General features: G+C 39.5%; 1 protein-coding gene across 1 annotated transcript; it reads left to right on the forward strand.

Annotated features, from left to right (window-relative positions):
* The first annotated feature begins 4354 nt into the window (after positions 1 to 4354).
* LOC138613346 (monoacylglycerol lipase ABHD2-like) lies at positions 4355 to 20333 on the forward strand. Its single transcript, XM_069687008.1, has 11 exons — positions 4355 to 4697; positions 5641 to 5722; positions 6184 to 6414; positions 8321 to 8496; positions 9335 to 9502; positions 10531 to 10714; positions 10845 to 10937; positions 11714 to 11815; positions 11901 to 11970; positions 13367 to 13451; positions 17113 to 20333. Exons 3-11 carry the CDS (start codon positions 6203 to 6205, stop codon positions 17337 to 17339), a joined length of 1317 nt encoding a protein of 438 aa, XP_069543109.1. The 5' UTR covers positions 4355 to 4697; positions 5641 to 5722; positions 6184 to 6202; the 3' UTR covers positions 17340 to 20333.
* Positions 20334 to 21420: the final 1087 nt, after the last annotated feature.

The following is a 21420-nucleotide window of genomic DNA, read 5'->3' on the forward strand; positions in this document are numbered from 1 at the left end:
TGAGTATTTATTTGTTGGGGAAGTCTTATCCTCAAATCCACTACACTACATGGGAAATATTGCATTAATTGCACCAATACACCTGAGCACTGGAATGAGGCATATCAATTTCATGACCTTTAACCTTTCTTACATATAAGACTATGTCCAAAGACTATATTTAGTAAGATAAGGGAAAAGTGCCAAGACATATGTTCTGGTCATTCTTATGGCTTGAAAGTTGGCATGGACATGCTTTTGACAAGTATCTAACTGTAAAGATGTAACAGTTAGTTAGATCTATTTAAAAATCGGACTTTTATTGATTCTCAAAGCATTTTTATGAGAAAAACACTACATTTGTTTTTATTTGGATTAAATACTGAACATATTTTTTACTGCATATCCCTGATATTCAACCTGTTTGGAGTTCAGACCTACAAAATACATGATCGTGCTTCTCCTCTTCTCGCATTAGTTTTAGTAGCTTTCAATGTATTCTCCTAAAACATGTCTGTTTGCTTCTATTAAAGCATAAACCATATTGGAGCATGGCTCTTAAAGTGAGTGATTTCACCTGCTGTAGGACTTATAATAATAGTTCTGTGAAACTTTAATTTATATGGAATATATAGCTCAAGGACGCTTTACATGTGTCCTAATGCGTATTCAAGGGTGTTTAATACTATTTAAAAAACTGTATGTCTCACGTGCCCAAAGGCTCAATAATATGCAATTAAAAAATCTTACTCTCAGCCAAAAGATTTGTGCTGGCATCCAGCTGACAGTGAGTAAGTACCATTGTACCGCCATCTTTTTAACAAAACAGACAAGTTTATAAGATAAGATATTAGATAATAGATTAACATAACATATTCAACATGATGTACTTGCTATGTGCCCCACCTCCAGCTGTAACATTATAAGACTTCTTATGTTTAAAATAATCTATAATAGTATTCCAATAAGATTATGATCATTTTTATCATCATATTTTTACAATTTTGTTGCTACTTTTACTTCAGTAATGTCTTCCTGTGTTGTTTCCCTATTCTTAAACAGTTCTGGGAAAATTCCCATGAAGGCACCATGCATGAAATCCTCCTCTGAAATGCAGATTAAGGGCAGTGTTTTATTGTGGAAAGCCGAGAGGTTCATCTGTGGGCGTTTCTTCAGCCAAGCTCCAGCAGCGGGTCAGAGTTGATTTCTCTGCTTTGAGAGGGAGTGGGTGTGAGGTAAAGAATTGTTTTTAATGGGCGTGAATTTGACAGGGTTGTCCATTTCAATGTTTTCATCTTTCACCTCATTCCTCTTGTATGGATGAAATATGGTTTGGCATGACTTTACATCCTGTTTTAAATGTAGGAAACAAAAGCAGACTAAATAATAACAATCAAAGGATATGAAACTTGCCTAAAGCCCTTGGAAGTATCTCTCTGGCTTACATCTTTGCCTTATTTAAAAAAAAATGTGACACATTCTGCTATAGCAGCAACAATACTACCAGATGAACTCTATACACTTTGACTGACAGGACAAAATTTCCTTCTGTAGCCTAGTAACAAGCCAAAGTGATTTAAATGCAGCTTAAAGTGGTCTCACGCTGTAATAGAGAAGTGAAAGGCTGGTGTGCTTTCATGACCTGTTCTTGTTCCTGCTTGGTTTGTCTCTCGTGCACCTTTAGATCAAACACAGTTGAAAATGACGGGTCAGTCTTGAAGCTATGCTGTGTGAAACCTACAGCCCTTGTTCTCACATGCTGCAGAGAAAAAAAAATCCTTCCCCTGATGACCTTCTTACATCAAAGCTCAATCTCAAGCTACAGTATATGAAGCAGTACCAAGCTCCTCTTATATTCCCACTCATTAGTTTGATGAGCTGCAAGTCAAACACAGGGTGGATATACTGTAACATGGGAATTGAAGGACATGACTTCAACTCCTACTTTAAATGAAAACATAATCAAAGAGCAGGTTTCTCTTTAGGAGATCAAAAAGTCTGTTCCTCTCTGTTCTTTAAATTATATATAAATTGTAATGTAAAAGGTTATTTGAGGTATTTTACTACAAAGCAAACCAAGGAATTGTTAATTGTTCTGCACCAAAATCACCAGAGCAAATTGTATGTGCAAACCTACCCCGATTCTGATTCCGATTCATATCATGTAATATCGTATCGTATCGTATTATATTGTATCGTATTGTATCATATCGTATTATATTGTATCGTATTGTATCATATCATATTATATTGTATCGTATTGTATTGTATTTTATCATTTTGTATCATATCATAGAATTTTGTATCAGTATCAGTATCAAAGACAAATTTCCCTACAGGGACAAAACAAATGTATCGCATGGTGTTGTATCGTATCGTATCGTATCGTATCGCATCGTACCGTTTCCTATCATATCCTATTGTATCATATTGTATCATATGGTTTTGTATTATATTGTATCGTTTCCTGTCCTATCCTATTCTCTCCTATCACTTCCTATCGCATGAAGATGATGGTTCAGTCCTCTCCTATCCTTTATCTATCGCATCATATTGGGTTGCATGTTACTGTGTCATATCGTATAGTATCATTCCAAACTCTGGCTTCAGAGAGAAAAATGTTATCATTAGCCCAACAGCAGGTAACAGCCACCATAAACCTCATAAATGCCCGACAGTGCTTTAGAAAATGTAAAAAGTTGCAAATGCAGGGATGCGGTGACGTTTTGCTGTCTAAAATGTTAGTGCTTTTATCATTTTTTGAAGTGTGTTTCTGCAAAGATATTTTTAGTTTTGTTTTTTTTTGCCTCAGATTTAGAGTGTCAGTAAAATCCCATAACTGCTAAATTCAACAGGCAGAGAGACTTAAGCTGCTTCATCCGTACAGTCATGAAGCCATAAGAACAGATGAAACAGTCATGTGCACTGTGGACTGGTTGACGTATAGCAGCCGTCAAATGTGGTGAGACCCCGTCCTGGAAACAGCTTCTGATGTTCCTCTCTTATCACACAAAGCTTCTTCTCATGACTGACCCTCACTGAATCTCAGCCAGACGACGTGGTTAATGATGGTTAGATGGAACTTCAATGTGACAGAAGCCTGTTTGATCCTAATCCTCAATGTGGAGCGCTGCATAATCCTGTAAACTTGAACCTTGTGAAAATGTGATTTAGAGAAATGGTACTCAACAGATGTGTCATAAATCTACAACTGGTGTAGTGTCAGTGAATTTTCGCTTCTCCCACAGAATAAAAACCCCATCAAGCCTTTATTTCACTTCTGTATTTGTTTTTTTTTTGTCAACCACATAGATATAGAAATGAAAAAATGACTAAACTACTAAAACCGGCAGTTGTTTTTCCTCCTAAAGCTCATTTGAAATGTGTCAAACTAAGTGTGGGGAATGACAGAAGCTTGCTCTGTAGTTTATTTAGGAAAAAGGATACAAAGTTTGTTCAGAAGCAACACTGAATGTATTTGATGCCTGTCCTCTTCAGAGACTCAATACTGCCTTTTCTAATTCAATTCAATTAAAATGGGATTTATTGAAAAATTGACATTAACATCACCAAATTAGTATGGGATTACAACAACAATACAAGAACAATAAAAGCCAAAAAAAGGTCCATGAACAGAGGAATTGTGAATGAATAACTAAAAATAACTTATATAAATAGAAAATGTAGACTTGCTTGTAGACTATTTCATAAAAAAATCATAACATTAAAATGAAAAATACTACATATATATAAAATAAACTACACGTACAGTATATCAGCTAAGAAATACCAAACCAGCATTAAGTGACTAGAATTAAATACTTAGTCAATATACTGTATGTCTCATAAGTGGATGGCGCCCTCCAGTGGTTAAAATACTCAATGAAAAAGGGTTTGGTGGATTAAATGAAATTGTAATTGTAATGTTGTAACATTGTACTGGAAAGTGAAGTGGCATCAATCAACTGTATAATTTCAATGAATATGAATGAAACCCGCTTTAAATAACATACACACCCAATCTGGTAGTGTCGTTGTCATTTGCCATTAAAAAGGCCTCCTTCATATATTTTTATTTGTTGTGTTATTGTTGTGTTTTATATAATTTAATTATCTAATTTAAAATAAGCTGTTAATGTCAACACAGTTGGCAATAAAATACCCACTGTTGGCTATTATTGTCGGAGATTAACCAAATATTTTCTATATTTATTTAAAATTATATTTATGTGGCATTTGTGTGTCCTTATAAATTGCAGTCCAACGATAGGATGACGAATAAAAACCACAGCATGTTCTTACTGTAAATTAGTCTCTCTAAAGTAGGAAGTAAGCTACACCGCTGTTTGTCATGCTGCCTTCCTGGATTGTCGGATATCCTGATATTTCAAACTCGACGATGACGGAAGAAGACTCAAAAGGATTTAATTCAATTTATATATAAGTCATAATAAGTGGTATATGTTTTTTATGTATGTGATGACGATTATAGCGCTACAGTTGTGTAAATAAATTGCTAAATGTGCTATTTTTATTGTTGGTTATACGTGCGACTAGAAGCTCTAAAAATCATAGCTTTGTAGGAGTACCTCAATGCATCCTCAGCTCGCTGCTGGTCAGTTAGCTCCGCTGTTGTAAACAGACGGTGTCCAGAGACGGGAACTAAACTCCGGATGAATCCGACCAGAACCCGGACAGAATCCAAAAAAAGCACCATGGTAAGACCGGAAATGTTTCCTCTATACTTTCAAACGATAATATGTACTTTATGTGATGTTTTTGCGGTGTTTGTGTCAGTGTAGAAACCTTCAACTTCACCTCGACTCACTTTAGGAACAGTTTTACCTGAGTGACAAAACAAAAGAGGCAAAGAAACTGAGACCAAACTTGTGAGTCACATTTAAGCTAACTGAAACACAGCTGGCTGTTTGTTCTAGTCTATTCTATCATATTATAGTTTGTAATGTTCCGGTTTTGTTGTCCACAGTTCACACATTACAATTAGGCGAGACTGGGTACTGTTGCAACACTTTTCTCCCAGTCTCTCAGAGACTATTTGGACTACAGCAACCACACTTATATTTATATGAAAGTTGCGTCAGTCTACAAATTATCCATACAACATAAATAACACACTTTTTGGGGTTTTTTCCCCCTCAGAAAAGCATAGTTCTCTATAAATATGTATTTTAATTCAATTAATACATTTACTCCTGAGAGCCATGACTGAACATCATGTGCTAGCTACATACACTGACTGTGACACATGCTAGCCATGTCAAGAAAAGTAGAAAGAAAACAAGGATTAGAACTAAGTATGTTCTGATTAATTCATATAAAGGTTTAGGACAGTTTTCTTTTTCAATATAAGAAGAAGTGATTGTTCAGTGTGTGTTTTGACTTACTGGAAGATGAAAGGTCTAACTGAGCATGTGCAGTATGACTACCACCTCTCTGGCATGTTTCTGATTGGAGATATTTGACTTGTTCTAACCGCCCCCAGTCTCCCCTACATGTAAACTGGAATTCCAAGTACTTTTTCTGAAAGAAAGAGAAAAACATATTTACCTTTTAACCTCCTTTCTTTTGTTTGCTTTGTTTTTACCCGAGGCTCTGAATCCAGGACGTTTTAACAAATATCCTGAACTGTGTGTTTTCTAGCACTGAGTGAACATCAGAAGACTTTCAGGCTCATTAAAGAGGGACCACAACAACTGTATTTTCTTCAGAGTCAGACAACAAGGTGGGTGAAAACTGTTTCAATGTATAGATTGTTTTTTAAGTTGTTAAATCTATCATGCAAAGTGTCTTTACTTTTAAATTGAAGCATCCTATAACTCAGATTTTTTCCTAGTAGCCAAAGTTTGTGTTGTTTTTCCTTAAGGACTTAAAGAGATTAAAGAAGATGCTACTAGTCGAGGATGTTTATTCCTTTCTATGCCTGTTTTTTATTTTTATTTTGCACACTAAGACTGTTTTCTGTAGACTTTGTCAGGTAGGGATCTACAAAATAACAGAAGTGGATAACTTATATTATTGGCTGACAAAATATGGACAGTAAACCATAGTATATATTGGTTTAATTCTATTTCTATTAGTATTTTGTCAATCTCAGGTCATCTAGTTGTCTAAATAACATCCACCTCCTGTAAGCTCTGAATAAGTCATGTAAGTTAAGTCCTTTCCCACCCCTGCTTTGCTCAGGTCCTCTCCGGTATCCACAATGACCACCCTCGAGGACGCTGACATGCACACCTTCGGCCCTGAACTGCCTGCTATGTTTGACGGCGTGAAGTTGGCAGCGGTGGCGACTGTCCTCTACATCATCGTCCGCTGTCTGAACCTGAAGAGTCCAACAGCCCCGCCAGAGATCACTTACCAGGACACGCCGCTCAGCCGCTACCTGCTCAAGTCCTGCCCAATGTTGACCAAAGAGTGAGTGTTTGTTGATATCGAGACTTGGAATATTTGGCAGCTTCTGCAGTGGTAATTTGGGACTTATTAACCTGAGATACAGTGTCACATTGTTCCAGCTTTACCCATATACAAATATACAAATGTTCCTTTATCTTGCAAGCACTGACATTTGCCTGGAGTCAGAAAGATAGATGACTCCATGTTGTGACCATAGACTGTATAAAAAGGTGGCCGACATGACAGCTCACTAAAAGTGAAGCCAAACCCTCTCTATCGCCCCCTGCTGACTGGTTACAGTATAGGTCATAAAGCCCGCCTCCTCCATGTTAACAGATGGGACATGGGTCAAACTATAAAATCAATTTTAAAGGTGCTACATACATTTTTTTTAAAGGTACTATATAAATAAAGTTATTATTATTATAAAATACACATCAAATACATTTTTCTCAAATGTGGTTTCTGTCATTATAGTTAGTTCTTATCATGCTGATTTATGCCAAAGTGTTCATTTTTCTGACTTTAAAGTTTACTTTTAATTAGTTATTTGATGCTATAAAAAGGGGGTGTGACTTCATGATTGACAGCTCTGTTGACAAATGGGGCTCCTGCAGCGTTCTGTTCCCGAGTAGCAAAGCAGAGGAGGAACGGCGAGAGGAGACGTCACTAACACTAACACTACAGTCATTGAACTTTCCATAAGCGTGAATAGATCGAACAGACCGACACAAGAAGCTGTTCTGCTGCAGACTGAGCCCACCTGAGGGCTCCAACACGGCAAAGTTATATGTGTGTTTTTGGTAGAGGAAGGGGCGGGACTTCTCAAGACTGCTTTAACAGGAATGATAGAAGATCTGACAGAATAATTGAGAAAAATGTAGAATTGACTTGACTAAGGTTGGGCGATGTCTACTTAGTTGGCTCATAAAATGTGTCAGTGAAACATCCTGATGACTGAGGAAACTGTTGTTGTTGTTTTTAGCTGCATAGTTTTTCAGAGTAATGCAGGAACACCAGAATGTCAGGCTGTCAACTTTGAAAGCAAAAATGTTTATTCTGAAAGTCTTTTACTGTTTTCTGAGAGATGTGGAGATCTATGTGGAGGTCACAGAGCGTAGAACTCAAGCTTAAAATATTTGCTTTATACCTTGGCTGTTCATAGCTCACACGTACAAATCTCTATCTTGGTAGATTACAAAAAGAGGAGTGTGTCTGACTTCTGGAGCGTAAGAATTATTTGTTGTTTTTTGCCCAGCCTAGACAGTTAATTTAAAATATGTATCACAGCCAAAGGAGTCACGGTAATCTCAACATAGCAGAGACGTTAACTGCAACCATTTCCGAGAAACTTGAGGTAATTAATCAGATTTGCTTTGCTCTCTTTGGAGCCACAAAACACTTTAGAAGTCATTTGTCTAACTGTTTGAAGTTGCACTTCCCGAGACCTTTAAACAGAATTTTATGTGGAATTTATGTGGAGTTCCCTTTCATGTTTTGAGAACATTCTGTTGACTACTTAGCCTCAAGTTAATGCTACTGCTGGTGCTAATGCCCAGTGAGTTTGTCTGTATGCCAAACAAACCACTGCTGCTTGTGTTTCAACATCAATTAATTGCTCATGCAGTTAATCCTCTGAACTTAGGACTCACTTGCTTAAGACAGTAAATCATTTTAAAGTTATGCTATTGAGTTCCTGCTGACTTGCCCACTTTTTCTAACGCCTTCACACATACATTAGAATAAGGTGTCTAGAGTTACATGACATTTGGTGATATGAATATTTAAACCACAATTAAGCACCTCTAATAGTTGGTGCGACATGAGTGCCTGTCCAGTGAAAAGATCTTTGCTCAGACGGTGTCCAAACATCTTCAGGGTCGAGGTTTCAGCTGTAACGTAACACGCAGCTCGTCTGTCTCTTCAGATACATTCCTCCCTTGCTGTGGGGTAAGAGCGGTCACCTCCAGACGGCTCTGTACGGAAAGATGGGACGTGTCAACACCCCGACGCCCTGCGGGGTCCGCAAGTTCCTCCCAATGCAGGACGGGGCCACAGCGACCTTTGACCTCTTTGAAGCACTTGGAGACCACAGCACAGGAGGTGAGACCCAAATCCTAAATATGTGTTTACGATTTGATCACACAACGACTGATCCTCTGTCAGGATCTGAAAGATTCTTCTTCTCTCCCTACTCCTCCTCCTTCTTCTCTCCCTACTCCTCCTTCTTCTTCTCTCCCTACTCCTCCTTCTTCTTCACTCCCTACTCCTCCTTCTTCTTCTCTCCCTACTCCTCCTTCTTCTTCCTCTCTCCCTACCCCTTCTCCTTCTTCTCCTCTCCCTCCTCCTCCTCCTCCTTCGTAGTCTTCATGTTCTTCTCCTCTTCCTTCTTCATCTTTTTCTTCTTGTTCTCCTCCTCCTCCATCTTCTTGTTCTTCTACTCCTCCTCCTCACCCTTCTCCTTCTTCCTTCTCCTCGTTCTCCTCGTTCTTCTTCTTCTTTTCTTTTTTCTTCTTCCTTCTTCCTCTTTCTCCTTGTCCTCTTCCTCCTCCTTGTTCTTCTTATTCTCCTCTTACTTTTTCTCCTCCTCCTCCTCCTCCTCGTTCAAGTTCAAAACAAATCAATCTCAGGACTAAAAGTTTTTACCATCATTTATGTCCAGTTGAGCAGAAATATCAAATAGACACCAAAGTTTAAGATGTTTGTTCTCCTGAGTTTTACCTGATGGTTTGGACTGTAAGTACTCATACTACAGTATGCACAAAACTACTAATGAACTCCCTAGAGTGAAAAGGCTTTACAACCAATTAAACACACGGACACACACACACGCACACACACACACTCACTCATGACCCCCATTTTTACGCCAACACATGACTGCTCTTTGTTTGTTTCAGCATGTGTCTCCTCTTGTGTGTGTCTGTGTGTGTATGTTCAGATGACATCACCATGGTAATCTGCCCTGGGATCGGTAACCACAGCGAGAAGAACTACATCCGGACCTTTGTGGATCACTCCCAGCGGCAGGGTTACCGCTGCGCCGTCCTCAACCACCTGGGAGCCCTGCCCAACATGGAGCTCACCTCGCCTCGCATGTTCACCTATGGTAACGAGAGAAATATCACGTATTAATGAAGTCTACACCACAGGGAGGAAGTTCACTTTGATTTCTTTTTTCATGTTGTTTTCTTTAACGAAGGAGAGCTAAAATGATGGGGGTGAAATTACGCAGAGAAAGAAGCAACATAACAGGAAGTTGCAACATAAGCCTGTTTCACACAAGCACTTCTGACAATTTCAAGACAATTTCAAGACAGTCTGCCACTGAAGTTGCCTTTTCACACGTGTCCCTCACAGAGGGAGATTTTCCCTGTCAGACGATTTGCTCATGAGGCAGGACATGACCTAAAAAGTATGCAACGTTTCTGCAAATGACGAACAGTTTCGGCTTTGGCCCTCACAGCCAGAAGCTGCTGAAGCTCTTCATCTCTCCAGTCATCTTTGCTGTCGTCTTGTAAACGATCCTTCTTCTTCAACGTCGGATGTTTTTAATCAACCTGTTATGTGTCGCTCTTCTAGTTTTGCACCAGTCACATGATATAAATGTCATCACCCCGCCCTCTTGCTCACAGTGAATGTTCCTGACTACTACCTGCTACGTTCACACATCGACTCACCTCGACTTCTTGCACCACATTTTATTTGGAGGCTGGCAGGAAAAAGTCTGCATAAAGTCGGGGTGAAAAATTCGGCAGTTTGCGTTCACACATGCAGCCCAGCCGGACGATGTCGTGAAATTGTACAGAGTGCAGTGCATGTGTGGGGCTGTTCTGTCATGTTTAAAGACGCGTCTCAAGAAAATAAATTAGAAGACTTTAACTGGAAGGTGTGGCAGTATCAGTGCATTTTAATCAATGTTGCACTGCGTCTTTAAATCCTGCATCAACCTGTCGAGTTTTACATGCAATCTGCCGAATCTGCTCACTCTACATTATCTGGCTTTTTACACTACTAACTACTACTAACTAAGACTTCAACAATTTGACAAAAAACACATGACTTGGAAATTATTCCTTACCCTATCAGGATTGTTTTACTGTGACACAGTTGTTTAAGTGTCTCTCTCTTATTCAGGGTGTACCTGGGAGTATGCAGCCATGGTGGGCAACATCAAACGAGCTTTTCCCCAGACGCTGCTGGTGGTCGTGGGCTTCAGTCTTGGTGGAAACATCGTCTGTAAGTTCCTGGGTGAGAACCGATCCAACCAGGAACGAGTCATCTGCTGTGTCAGCGTCTGTCAGGGATACAATGCCCTCAGGTCGGTAGAACCAAGGCCAAACGGATATGAAGAACCAGAACTGCATATAATAACAGAACGTTTGCATGTTTGTTGCATGAACTTTTTCCTGCAGTAGTTTGAGCATGAATTTGTGTTTGTGTGTCCGTAGGGCCCAGGAAACATTCCTTCAGTGGGATCAGTGCCGGAGACTTTACAACTTTGTGTTGGCGGGCAACATGAAGAAGCTCATCATGTCACACAGGTGTGGAAACAGATTACACATGAACAGTTACAGAAGTGTTAATATCTTCAAGTTAAGGACCATTACCAATAAATGACAGCGTTACTTTTTCCTGCTGTGATTGTTTTAAAGTTTTAAAAGCAAAAAGATAAAATGTTTATTCAGCTTTATTTCAGATCTTGTTCCTGTTGATGAATTGTTGCTGTCGGTTCCTGCAACAGTTGGTCTAGAAAAGAAATGAAATCATTGTTAGATGTGACCCAAATGGTTAAAATTTTGACTAATCAGACGTACTTGTTGATACCCGGAGACATATCGGAGACATTTTCGGATCCTGGTATCAGTACTGGAACAACTCGATTTTCTTTAGATTAATAACAATTATGTGAAAGAATATCTGCTATTGAAATTATCCTACATAATAGCTTGCTAGCTAACAATACTGAAGTGTTTCCACGTGTCGCTATGTTAGCTTTGTAGCTAACGAGCATAGCAGGCTGTATGTAAAAGAATCTCAGAACGCTCAGGCGATCCTCTGACGACAATGTAGCATTTGGGGCAACTTTTTGGGTCTTTCAGTGTAGCCAATGATTAGAGATAAAAGACTTCCTGCTAAGACTTCCTGGTCTGTGCACTGTATTGTTTACAGTCCGACTAGCAGCTAGAGAAGCCAGAATCGAGATACGACGTCTTAGAGCGGATTGTTAGATGAACTTGTATGCAGATGTCTGATAGAGAAACATGTCCTCCTGCCCTGGTTTTTTTTTTCTAAATACCTGAACTGTTCGGTTCAACAGGAGCAGTCTGCTGGCATTGAACTCCAGCAACATCGGCGATGCAGACCTGGGTCGGCTGTTTGCAGCCACGTCTCTGATGCAGATCGATGACAGCATTATGAGGTAAAGTTATGGTGCTAATATCTTCTAGCCATACTCTACAACTCTTAACTTTGTCACTGATGTTCTCACGTGATTTAACCTGCAGAAAATTTCACGGCTACAACTCTTTGAAGGAGTACTACGAGCAGGAGAGCTGCGTGCATCACATCCACAAGGTGAGTGAGAACTGTGTAGATGTAAGCGACGATCCTCGGCTACTTTTGTGCCACAAAAACAACTTTTCTAGTATCATAACTATCTTATATCACTTGCTACTCCTGTAAATGCTTCTGCTTCTACTATTACTACAACTTCTACTTCTTAACTGTGTTACTTTTAGGACTATAAATCTATTACATCCTGTGTCTTTACCAGGCCCAGGTTTTCTCTGATAACTCACCTGGTGAAAGTTACAGGAATAGTTAGAAATTTTGGTAAATTGTGGTTGAAGTTAATGAGTTAAAGATTCATACCCTTCACATTAGCAAAGGAGAAAGAACCTGGAGGTTATTAGCTTAGCTTAGCTTAGCAAAGACTTGAAGCAAGGGGCAAAGCCTGGCTCTCTAATACTCAGTTGACACATTGTGGTTTCACAGGAAGAGAAACTGTTTTTTTGAACCGTGTTTTGTATACACTCTCTCTGTTGGTTGTCTGGCAACGTAGCCACCACTGCAATTCCCCAAAACCCACAAACAGTCATTTTGAAGCAGAGACATGAGTCAATCCTCTCAGAGGAAAGTAAAGGAGCACAGATCAAAACGTGTCAAACTATTCCTTTTATGAGCGAGTGACTTAAATACAACAAATACTGCTTTATTGTTACTGTTAAACTTTTTTGTCCTGCTACTACAACTACTGTTCCTAGTCTTTTTGACACTGCGGTTCTGTCTCAATGCTGTTACGGAGCTCCGTCCTCATGCCACGTTTGTCATTCTTCATTGGACCATGCAACTTCGGCTGCACCAGGGCCTGATCAGGCAGAGCCTTAATAATAGTAGAAAAAAAAGGTGCACCGCACGGCCTTTTTTGTTGAAGCCTACGATTTAAAAAAGAGCAGCTCGCTGCGCCTTTTTTTTCTACTGTTAAGGCATCCACCGAATCATAGCTGCCATTAACCTAACCGTTATATTGTAAACTGTCAGAAGTCCACCTCTCCTTTCATCCGATTGGACAATCAGAACAAACGCCCATGACGTCGGGCGCTTTCCTGCTTTGAGTTGAAGTTTTTTCAACTCAAGGTGCTCTGCAACCAAAAGCAGCATGCAAAAAGCTCTCATTGAAAACAATGACAAAAAAGCCTCCAGCTGCTTAAACATGTTCAGTCTCATCGGGCCCTTACTACCTCCAGTGCCCCACCTTTCCATCTCCGTACGCTCTAATTAAAATAATTATAATAATCCCGCCTTGAACTGGCAGTGTAAAAGAGGCTACTGATGCTACTACTCGTAGTACTGTTCCTTCTACAACAACAGCACTTTGCTAACCCACTACTATAACATCTTAAAACTACCACTGTTAGTTCTCTCAGAAGTTTGTAGTCATTCAGAAAATAATCTGTTGTTTCCTCTCCAGGTGACTGTGCCTCTCCTCCTGGTTAACTCCTCAGACGACCCGCTTGTTCATCAGTCTCTGCTGGCTATTCCACGCACACTCGCAGGTTTGTTGAAAACAGTAATTAATCAGTGGTAGAATTTAGGGTTCAGTGTCTTACACAAGGACACCTGGACATGTAGCAGTCAGGAATCAAACCCCCAACCTTCCAATTGAGAGACGACCGACTCTCCCACTGAGCCACATCCGCTCATAGTAAACCTTCAGTAACCCTATCTTGAGGCAGAAGAAAACTCCTGTGATGACACAACTTAATGTTTAATAATCCACCCTTTAAAGTGCTAATCTCGAATATCTCAGTTTTGTTTTGGCGGCACCTATGGAGATAAACGGTAATTGCGGGAGCACACTTCCCAGATATCCAGACGGCTGACGGTCGCTTTCCTTTTCAGACTGTTTGCTTCATCTGAGCGTCGAGTTTGTTTCTTCTTCTTTGGATTTTCACTTCTTGTTGAAGTTGTATCTGTAGTCATCCATCTTTTCTTTGTTTGTTCAGCCATAGTAGATTACTGTTTACTCACAACACTTGCAGAGAGCGGAAAAGCAGCCGCTTAGCTCCGCCTACCCTCTCTAGCAGACCAACCACTGCTGGCTGATGGAAAACGCGTCACTAACTGGGCGCCGCTTGTGATTTTTTTTCCCACCAGACACCCGGTCAGTAATACTGCAAATGCAAGGGCTTTCATCAGTGGGCCATAGGCTCAATCACCATTGTATCTTAACGGATATTTATTTACATGAACATTTTCTAGATTATTACTTCAAGTAGCAGGAATATACTAAGCCGTTGATAAACAGAAACTTGGTCTAAAGTCTATGGCACAATATTTTCCTGATATTTAAAGGGCAGGTTGTTGAGAGGTCTGGTCATAGTAAGGTTCACAACACATTTCTACTTGCTACACACACAGGAATGCACAGCAGTGCTCATTGTCCTCAGTTATAACAAACAGATTATGGTGGGTTGATTCATGATGCACCTCAAACACACCTAAAACAAATCAAGAGTCATAACACAACCACCTTTGGACCTGGTGCCTTACTTAGCCCACAGATTCTGCAACATTTATCAAGCAAAAGGAGGGTTGGAAACGTCCTACACTTTAGACAATGCGCTACATATTTTTTAAATGAGGACCAAAATAATTCGTAGTACATAAAAACTGATATATTTTGGACGAAAAGCCTTCATCGGGAGGTGAAGCAACATTCAAATCTGCCCTTGTTGACTGATCAGAAAATAGGTCGCACACAATAAAGCAACGTGTAATTAAACATCCCACGGAAGTATGCATGTATGACCTCCTCCTCCGCATGTCTAATCATGCAGCTAAGTGACGACGGATCAAAGCGGGCCAAAGCGGCTCCTGTGTTTCTTATGAATATTTTTGCGTGTTTCCTACAGAAGTAAAACATTGTTCTCTTAATGATAGAAACTCATGTGAAGCAAACAAACTGTCTGTCCTTCCTCCTGAACCGGAGTCTTAAGAGTTGATAAAGTCTTGTCCAAGCTTTCTGCTCAACACCGCCCGGCACAGACGGTCTTGTTGAATTTTTCAGGGCCATGTGATACGCCTCGGCTGTTGGATTATATATATAGAGCAGTGTGTGTGTGTGTGTGTGTGTGTGCCTGCTGCCTGGTCTCGCCTCAGTAGGTCACATGCAAGGTCCCTGCGTGTAAATCAGTGTGTAATGACTTGGACCATGACAAGGGAAATTCTAAACATGTCCTCTACTTCAAGGAGACATGAATACACAGAAGTATAGTTTTTTCAGAGTCAGATTCAAGTTTTTTACACAAATTGTCCAAACTTTCTGAGTCATGTTTTGTTGCTGATCTCTAGTTTTGATGATTTTACCTCATCGGAGGAGGTTTTGTTTTCTGCAGTTTGTTCGTCGGTCATCAGACTAACGGAACAACTTGTTGGAAGGCTTTTGCATTTGCCAAACAAGCATCCATTAAATTTTGGAGAGTATCAAACTCAAGAGCAAGAAATAACTGCAGATTATTTGCCGAGGAGGAGGTCGGCGCTCTCCTCCTGCCCTTCTGGTTTAAACTGAATTCTGTGTTTACTTCCTGCACACAGGAAAACCCACTTAAACCGCACTGACTAAAGAAATATTGCCACAGAATTTCTTAGTTTGTCATTTTTTTTGCTTTCAATAAAACAGATTGAGGTTAAAAATAAAGACACAGGGCCTGTTCTTGTGCCTCACCCCTTATATCTACTTAAATTTGAGGCCACCAACGTGTATATTTACCTACCAAATCACTTTTCAGTACACACATAAACAGGAGAGAGTGTACAGGTGGTGTAGAGTAACAGAAAGGGAAAGAGGATTGCGTTTTTCTGTCACAGAGACCTTTTAATGAAACCTCCCTAAAGCAGGAGAGCTTAATTATTTACCGTCACACTGACAAGATCGGGGAGCTTTCAGTTACAAAGTGGCTGGAGGTGCTGACACAGAAAGCACAATGAAGTAACAAAACATTAAACCATTTCTATTTGTTTTATGTGATAGTGCCAAATAATCTGAGATGGGATGTAACTGTACTTCAGTAGAGTTTTAAGTTATCTGTACTTGACTGGACTATTTATTGTTCTGTCTACTTTTACCCCCACATTTTAACACAAATATATCAGCACTTTCTCTCCTTACATTTCAATAAGCAGTTATTTTAGTTCTAATACATTCTAGGGGGATTGTCATAAATCTTATTTTGCGTCATTGTGTGTTTTCTTCTCCGCATCCAGGCCGATTTCAACCAAAATACATGGAACAATAACGCATATTTGATGTTTGTAACTGACCGAGAGAACAAAGTGAAGCAGCCAACATGGCCGCCAACGTCAGAGCAGATTCAGAACAGAAAAACATCCCCTATCCGACAGATGCAATGTTAAATATTTCCTGTAATGTACAGTAGAAATGTCCTTCAGTGGGCTCCTGTTTTCTTTAATACTGTGAGCACATTTCCAGGACTGTACGTTTTCACTTCCTTCCAGTAAAGAGGTTAAATTAGCACTTTTACCAGAGGCCTATTTACACACGTACCTGTACTTCGACTTAAGTAAAGAACGTGTACATTTGCCATCTCTGCAAAATGTGCTCCAAAAAATATTGTTTCACCTCGCCGTAGATGTTTCAAATTCACAGTCTGGTGCAGAATTTTGGGGCCCTGTTTGCTGCTAAAATCAGGGACTTTACCTTTGCCACAGTTCTTTAATCATCACTACTTATATAACCATTTTGGCTTAAACATTGACACAAGTCATCGTGTTATAAAATCCTGTTAACTATTAAAACCTCACTCCACTACTTTTAGGTTCTTGTTTGGGCTCAGTGGCTGCACACACTTGGATTTACCCTTTTACATAAAGAACACTTTCTTCCCTCAATATGTCAAACGTTGGCAGCTGTTTCCAAAACAACACACTCAGATAAGCAAAGTTTGAAGCAACCAAACCAGACTAACAAGACAGGCAAATATTTGAGTTATGTTTGTCAGGTGACATGAAGTACAGCTCCAACTTAATGCTCATGTTGTCTGCTGGATGTGTTAACAGGCAGTTGTTTGCTAACTGGTAAGACAGAGGTTAGTACACTTGAAAAGTTAATAGCACCGTATGTCAGGGTTGTTGTTTCTGTACATCCTCATCATATGTTTCCATTTTGCTACATCTTTCTTTTTCTTCTACCTCTAGAAAAGATGCCCAATGTGATGTTCGCCCTGACCCAACATGGAGGCCACCTGGGCTTCTTTGAGGGCGCCGTGCTGTTCCCTCAGCCGCTCACCTGGATGGACAAGGTCATCGTCGAGTACACGGATGCCATCTGCCAGTGGGAGAAGAAGCGTCCGGCCTGCCAGAGGAGCAGCCACCCGGGCAACGACTCCCGCCTGCAGAGCACAGGGGTGACACCCAGTGGGTAGCATACAAAGATATCAGGAGAGAAAACAATCGACCAAAACACATACTCAGCCTTCTTTTAATCTGCTTCAGTTCAAAAGGCCTTACAGTTTAGTAAGTGTCAAGGCAGGGAATCCCTAAAGGGGTTCAAAAAGGAGGCTGAATAGAAGTGGGTACATGAAGTTGTATAATGAAAGTTGCATAAGATAATAATACTGGAAAATGTAACATGACCCCAAGTTGAATTGTTCCTTCCTCTTGTTATCGGCTTAACTCCAGCGTAACACGAGTTCACCCTCTGCTGGTTTTTTTGGCAGCTGCTGCTTCTTGAGTCCGAATAGGAGGGTTGTATAATTAGTCACGCCTCAAACATGTGACCTTTGACCCTGCCTGTAGAAAGAAAAGTGTATTAACTTCCCCTAAAAACTATACACTCAAATATTTATTATTCTGCTTGCATACAAGTCAGACAATAAGTATAAATACAATCATTCTGAAGATTTTCTCAGTGAAGTATGAAGAACAAACAGTCTGAAGCCTTAAAGCTTAACCATAACATGCTTAAAAATACACCTGATGACTCACAGCAGTTATTTTTTGATGCATATCATTTATATCTCATTTTAAAAAGTGCCTTAATGTAAACGTTAATCCTGAACAGATTTGCTTTCTGGCTTCTAGTGTATCATTGGGCTACCTCTGATGAATGAGCAGTGTGACGTTTACCACATTCACATAATGGCCATTTTGCTCTCATGAAACGTTCAGGGTGGAAACCTCAAATGCTGTTAAAAAGTCGTACAGCTGTGTTCTTGGTAAGCAGTTCGTACAAAGTTAAAGAATCTGACAAGTTATTATAATTTTGCTGCTCCTTATTTGATCAAAACTCAAAATAAAGGGGAAATATATCAAAAATAATATATCGAAACGCAACATATTTGAGAACCCATTAGCTACCGTTTGACAACAGCTAATGGTTGAATTCAACCACTTCTTGGCTAACACAGTTTAATATTGATACAAAAGGAAAGGCATAAATTCCTAGCTAACATTTCCATTGCCTGCTGCAAAATTAGCGCATCAGCGTGCTAAAAAGGTGGAATATTTTAACAGCTATTTGATATTTAGCTAATTATTTGTGATGAAGTTAGCTAGCTAACATTACTGTTAGCTCCTGTCTTATTATGAAACACTCTTAAGTGTTGTGTTACCTAGGAAGTGGTTGAATGCTTACATTAGCTGTTGTCTAATGGTGGCTTATTAGCTTTCTAAAAAGGTAGAATACTTTTGGGCTTAATGTTGTGATGTAATGTTAGCTCGCTACTGTTGACGAACCTTACCACTAGCTAGCTTACATTACTGTTAGCATTAAACCACCTCCTTGCTAACATTACCATTTGAAAGTGTTACATAATAAGATAGGAAAGCTAACATTAGCTGTTGTCTAATGGTAGCTAATTAGCTCTCCATTTTAATAATTAAGCTTCCCAAATAGTTAGATAATAGGAATAGATGATGATAATGATTAAAAGATAATTATTTGTCCGATTATATTATTTGCAAACTTTAAACAAAGCAGTAGGACATTATAGTTCAGCGTTTGATCTTCCCACCCTCACAGGAAATGGCCACAGTGTAAATAAAGTTAAAGATTTAAGGTTTACGGTGATAATTTCCAGCTGTTTTTAAGGCTCAACAGAACATCGGTTGTGTTTTTCTAATTTCCTTAATGTCATACTAAAAGATGTTGTTTGCTTAAAGAGTTCATCACAAGAAAAGGTGTTTATTTATATGTATTAAGGCATTCTTTTTGCTAACTCCATTTTTTTATACTTAACATTTTTGTTCTTTGCGGTGGACCAACAGCCTTTATTGCTGCTGCTGACCTTTAAAATAAAAGAATCAGGGTGTTGGGTTTTTTAAAAGGTTTAAGAGTTATAAAAACGCACACAGACAGAAAAATAATCTTTTCTGTGTTTTTGAATGGAAATATGGGCACTTGTTCATAATGTTCTGCTCCATGTTAGCGTGTCCCATTCATAACCTCAGTTACTACTATTACCTGCCGTGGCATGAGAACAATCAGACCGTTTTATTTCCTAAATGCTGCTCTTATTATTACCACCTTTAGAGTTTAACAATCAGGACAGAATATGCTGGAAACTTGAGCTGTTCAGGACAAAACTGGGTGAAACTGTTTACAAACTGGAGACGAAAAGTAATCATATTAAATAAGAAATCCAATTATGGACTCTTAGTTAATGCAATTACCTGAAAAAAGGACCAAAGCACTCTTAATTTTTCAGCTCAACTTTGTGCTTTTCAATGACGCTGCTGCAGCTTTGGCTTACATACAATGGAGGTCTCATATTAGATATTTCTTCGAACAAGGACTAATTGAAAGGTTTCACAAGTGACCAAGATTTTTTTAGGGTTTGTTTTAAGCTGCTTATGGCCACATATCAGAAGGGCTACGTAACACAAATGAATTAATACAGTTAAAGGAGGAGAAAAGACACTGAAACCGTTCGCTACGTTAAAGAAATGGACACCAAAGCACAAAATATATCTGTGTGCTTCATCTCATAACATTTATTTCCATGAGTTAATCGTCGCTTAAGATCTTTAAACAAAATAAGAGGTGAAGTTTTCTGTGGTTTCTTCTTTGGTCTTTTTCAGTTCTACCCTCTGTGGTGATGTTTGATATGAGTCACTGATTCATATGAGCAACATCCTGTCTGAAACTCCACCCAAGTCCATACTTGTCCAATGAATCATCGGATTTAACTTTAACTCTCTCTCTGCCCTTTAAAATCTACAACAGCACCATAGCTGTGTCTGTATGTGCAATATGTCCTGACTCTTTGATAAATGGACAGCTTAGCCTGCACTTTACTCTCTTTGTATAGCACTATAGATTGTGTCGGCCTAATGATGTTAACATTTATAATCATATGTTTTGTTCTGGTGTGGTGCAAAACAAAGATATTTTAACTCGCCCGTTAATAAAGATTTTTCGCAGACTTTCTTGTCTTTTCATTGTAACCTATTCTTAATTTTTCTTTTGTAGCCATGTTATTAGCATAGTAATGTTTATTGGTCTATCACTTTGAAGCATGCACAGACATTCAGGGCCCCAGAGGTTGAATTTATTATTTAGCCAATGTTAGCATGCTAACACGCTAAATTAAAAATGGTAAACATGGTAAAGATCATACACTGTAGATCAGCATGTTAGCATTGCATTTCAGAAAGCTTACAGTAGCTGCATTTCCTCTGCAGGAATTTAGGGGGGACTTTAGGGGTACTTACTGATTATTTTAACCCCAAAAGTTCCCTGCTAGAGGGGTAGCACTTTCTAAAAGAACAGGGACTTTGGGGGTGGGAATTACAGCAATGAACTTACAATGTTACAGTTTCATTTAGCAGATGCTTATGTCGAAAGCGACGTACATCCGATCCAACTTTTCTGATTGGTCAAGTTTTGCAGCATCCTGAAGACTCTTTCACATGTCAGCAGACTACATGTAAAGTGCCTAATCTTTTCAGGTCTTTAGTCCTAGCTGGAAACGCAGTCATCAGTAGGCTGGAGGAACCTACATGTGATTTAAGACGCAGCTGCTGGAACTAGAAGTCCTGGGTACTTTTGGTGGAAACGCAGAGATTAACATTTCATTTTATTGCAGCAGCAGAACATAGCTTGTGTTTGGCATCGAGGCACTGGCCTTATCACTCCTCACAGATTTATTTTACATGCAGAAATCTGAGGAATGTTGAGATAATATCTTAAACCCCCTTAGCTGGAGAATGCAGGTGGATGTGGGGCTGAAAGTAAGAGCACAGCACTGGTGCAGGGCAGCGGTGGCAACGACAGAGCAGAGGGAGAGAATCATGCAGCTTCAATAGACCGGAGGAAGTGTTTGTCAGGTGATTGTGGAGAATGACCTATGTCAAGTGTGAAAGTGCAGCTCCAGTAGCTCGCAGGCGTCACTCCGTTTAGCTCAAAGCACAGCTGTACATAAGTTCAGCCTCACAGAGCTGCGAGCACAGGTGTTGGGTCTTTTTCGCGATATGGAGATTGATGCAAAGCACAACAACTCATAT

Source organism: Semicossyphus pulcher, unplaced genomic scaffold (genome assembly GCF_022749685.1).
Source record: "Semicossyphus pulcher isolate SPU_LCO1_2020_fin unplaced genomic scaffold, fSemPul1.0.p SCAF_8, whole genome shotgun sequence".
NCBI classification, from domain to species: domain Eukaryota; kingdom Metazoa; phylum Chordata; class Actinopteri; order Labriformes; family Labridae; genus Semicossyphus; species Semicossyphus pulcher.

What these genes read in the sequence shown, in the direction of transcription:
- LOC138613346 (XM_069687008.1), top strand. Translation starts at nt 6,203, where the DNA reads ATGACCACCCTCGAGGACGCTGACATGCACACCTTCGGCCCTGAACTG. An exon ending in TGCCCAATGTTGACCAAAGA is followed by an intron (nt 6,415 to 8,320) that starts GTGAGTGTTTGT and finishes CTGTCTCTTCAG; the next exon opens with ATACATTCCTCCCTTGCTGT. An exon ending in TATTCCACGCACACTCGCAG is followed by an intron (nt 13,452 to 17,112) that starts GTTTGTTGAAAA and finishes TTCTACCTCTAG; the next exon opens with AAAAGATGCCCAATGTGATG.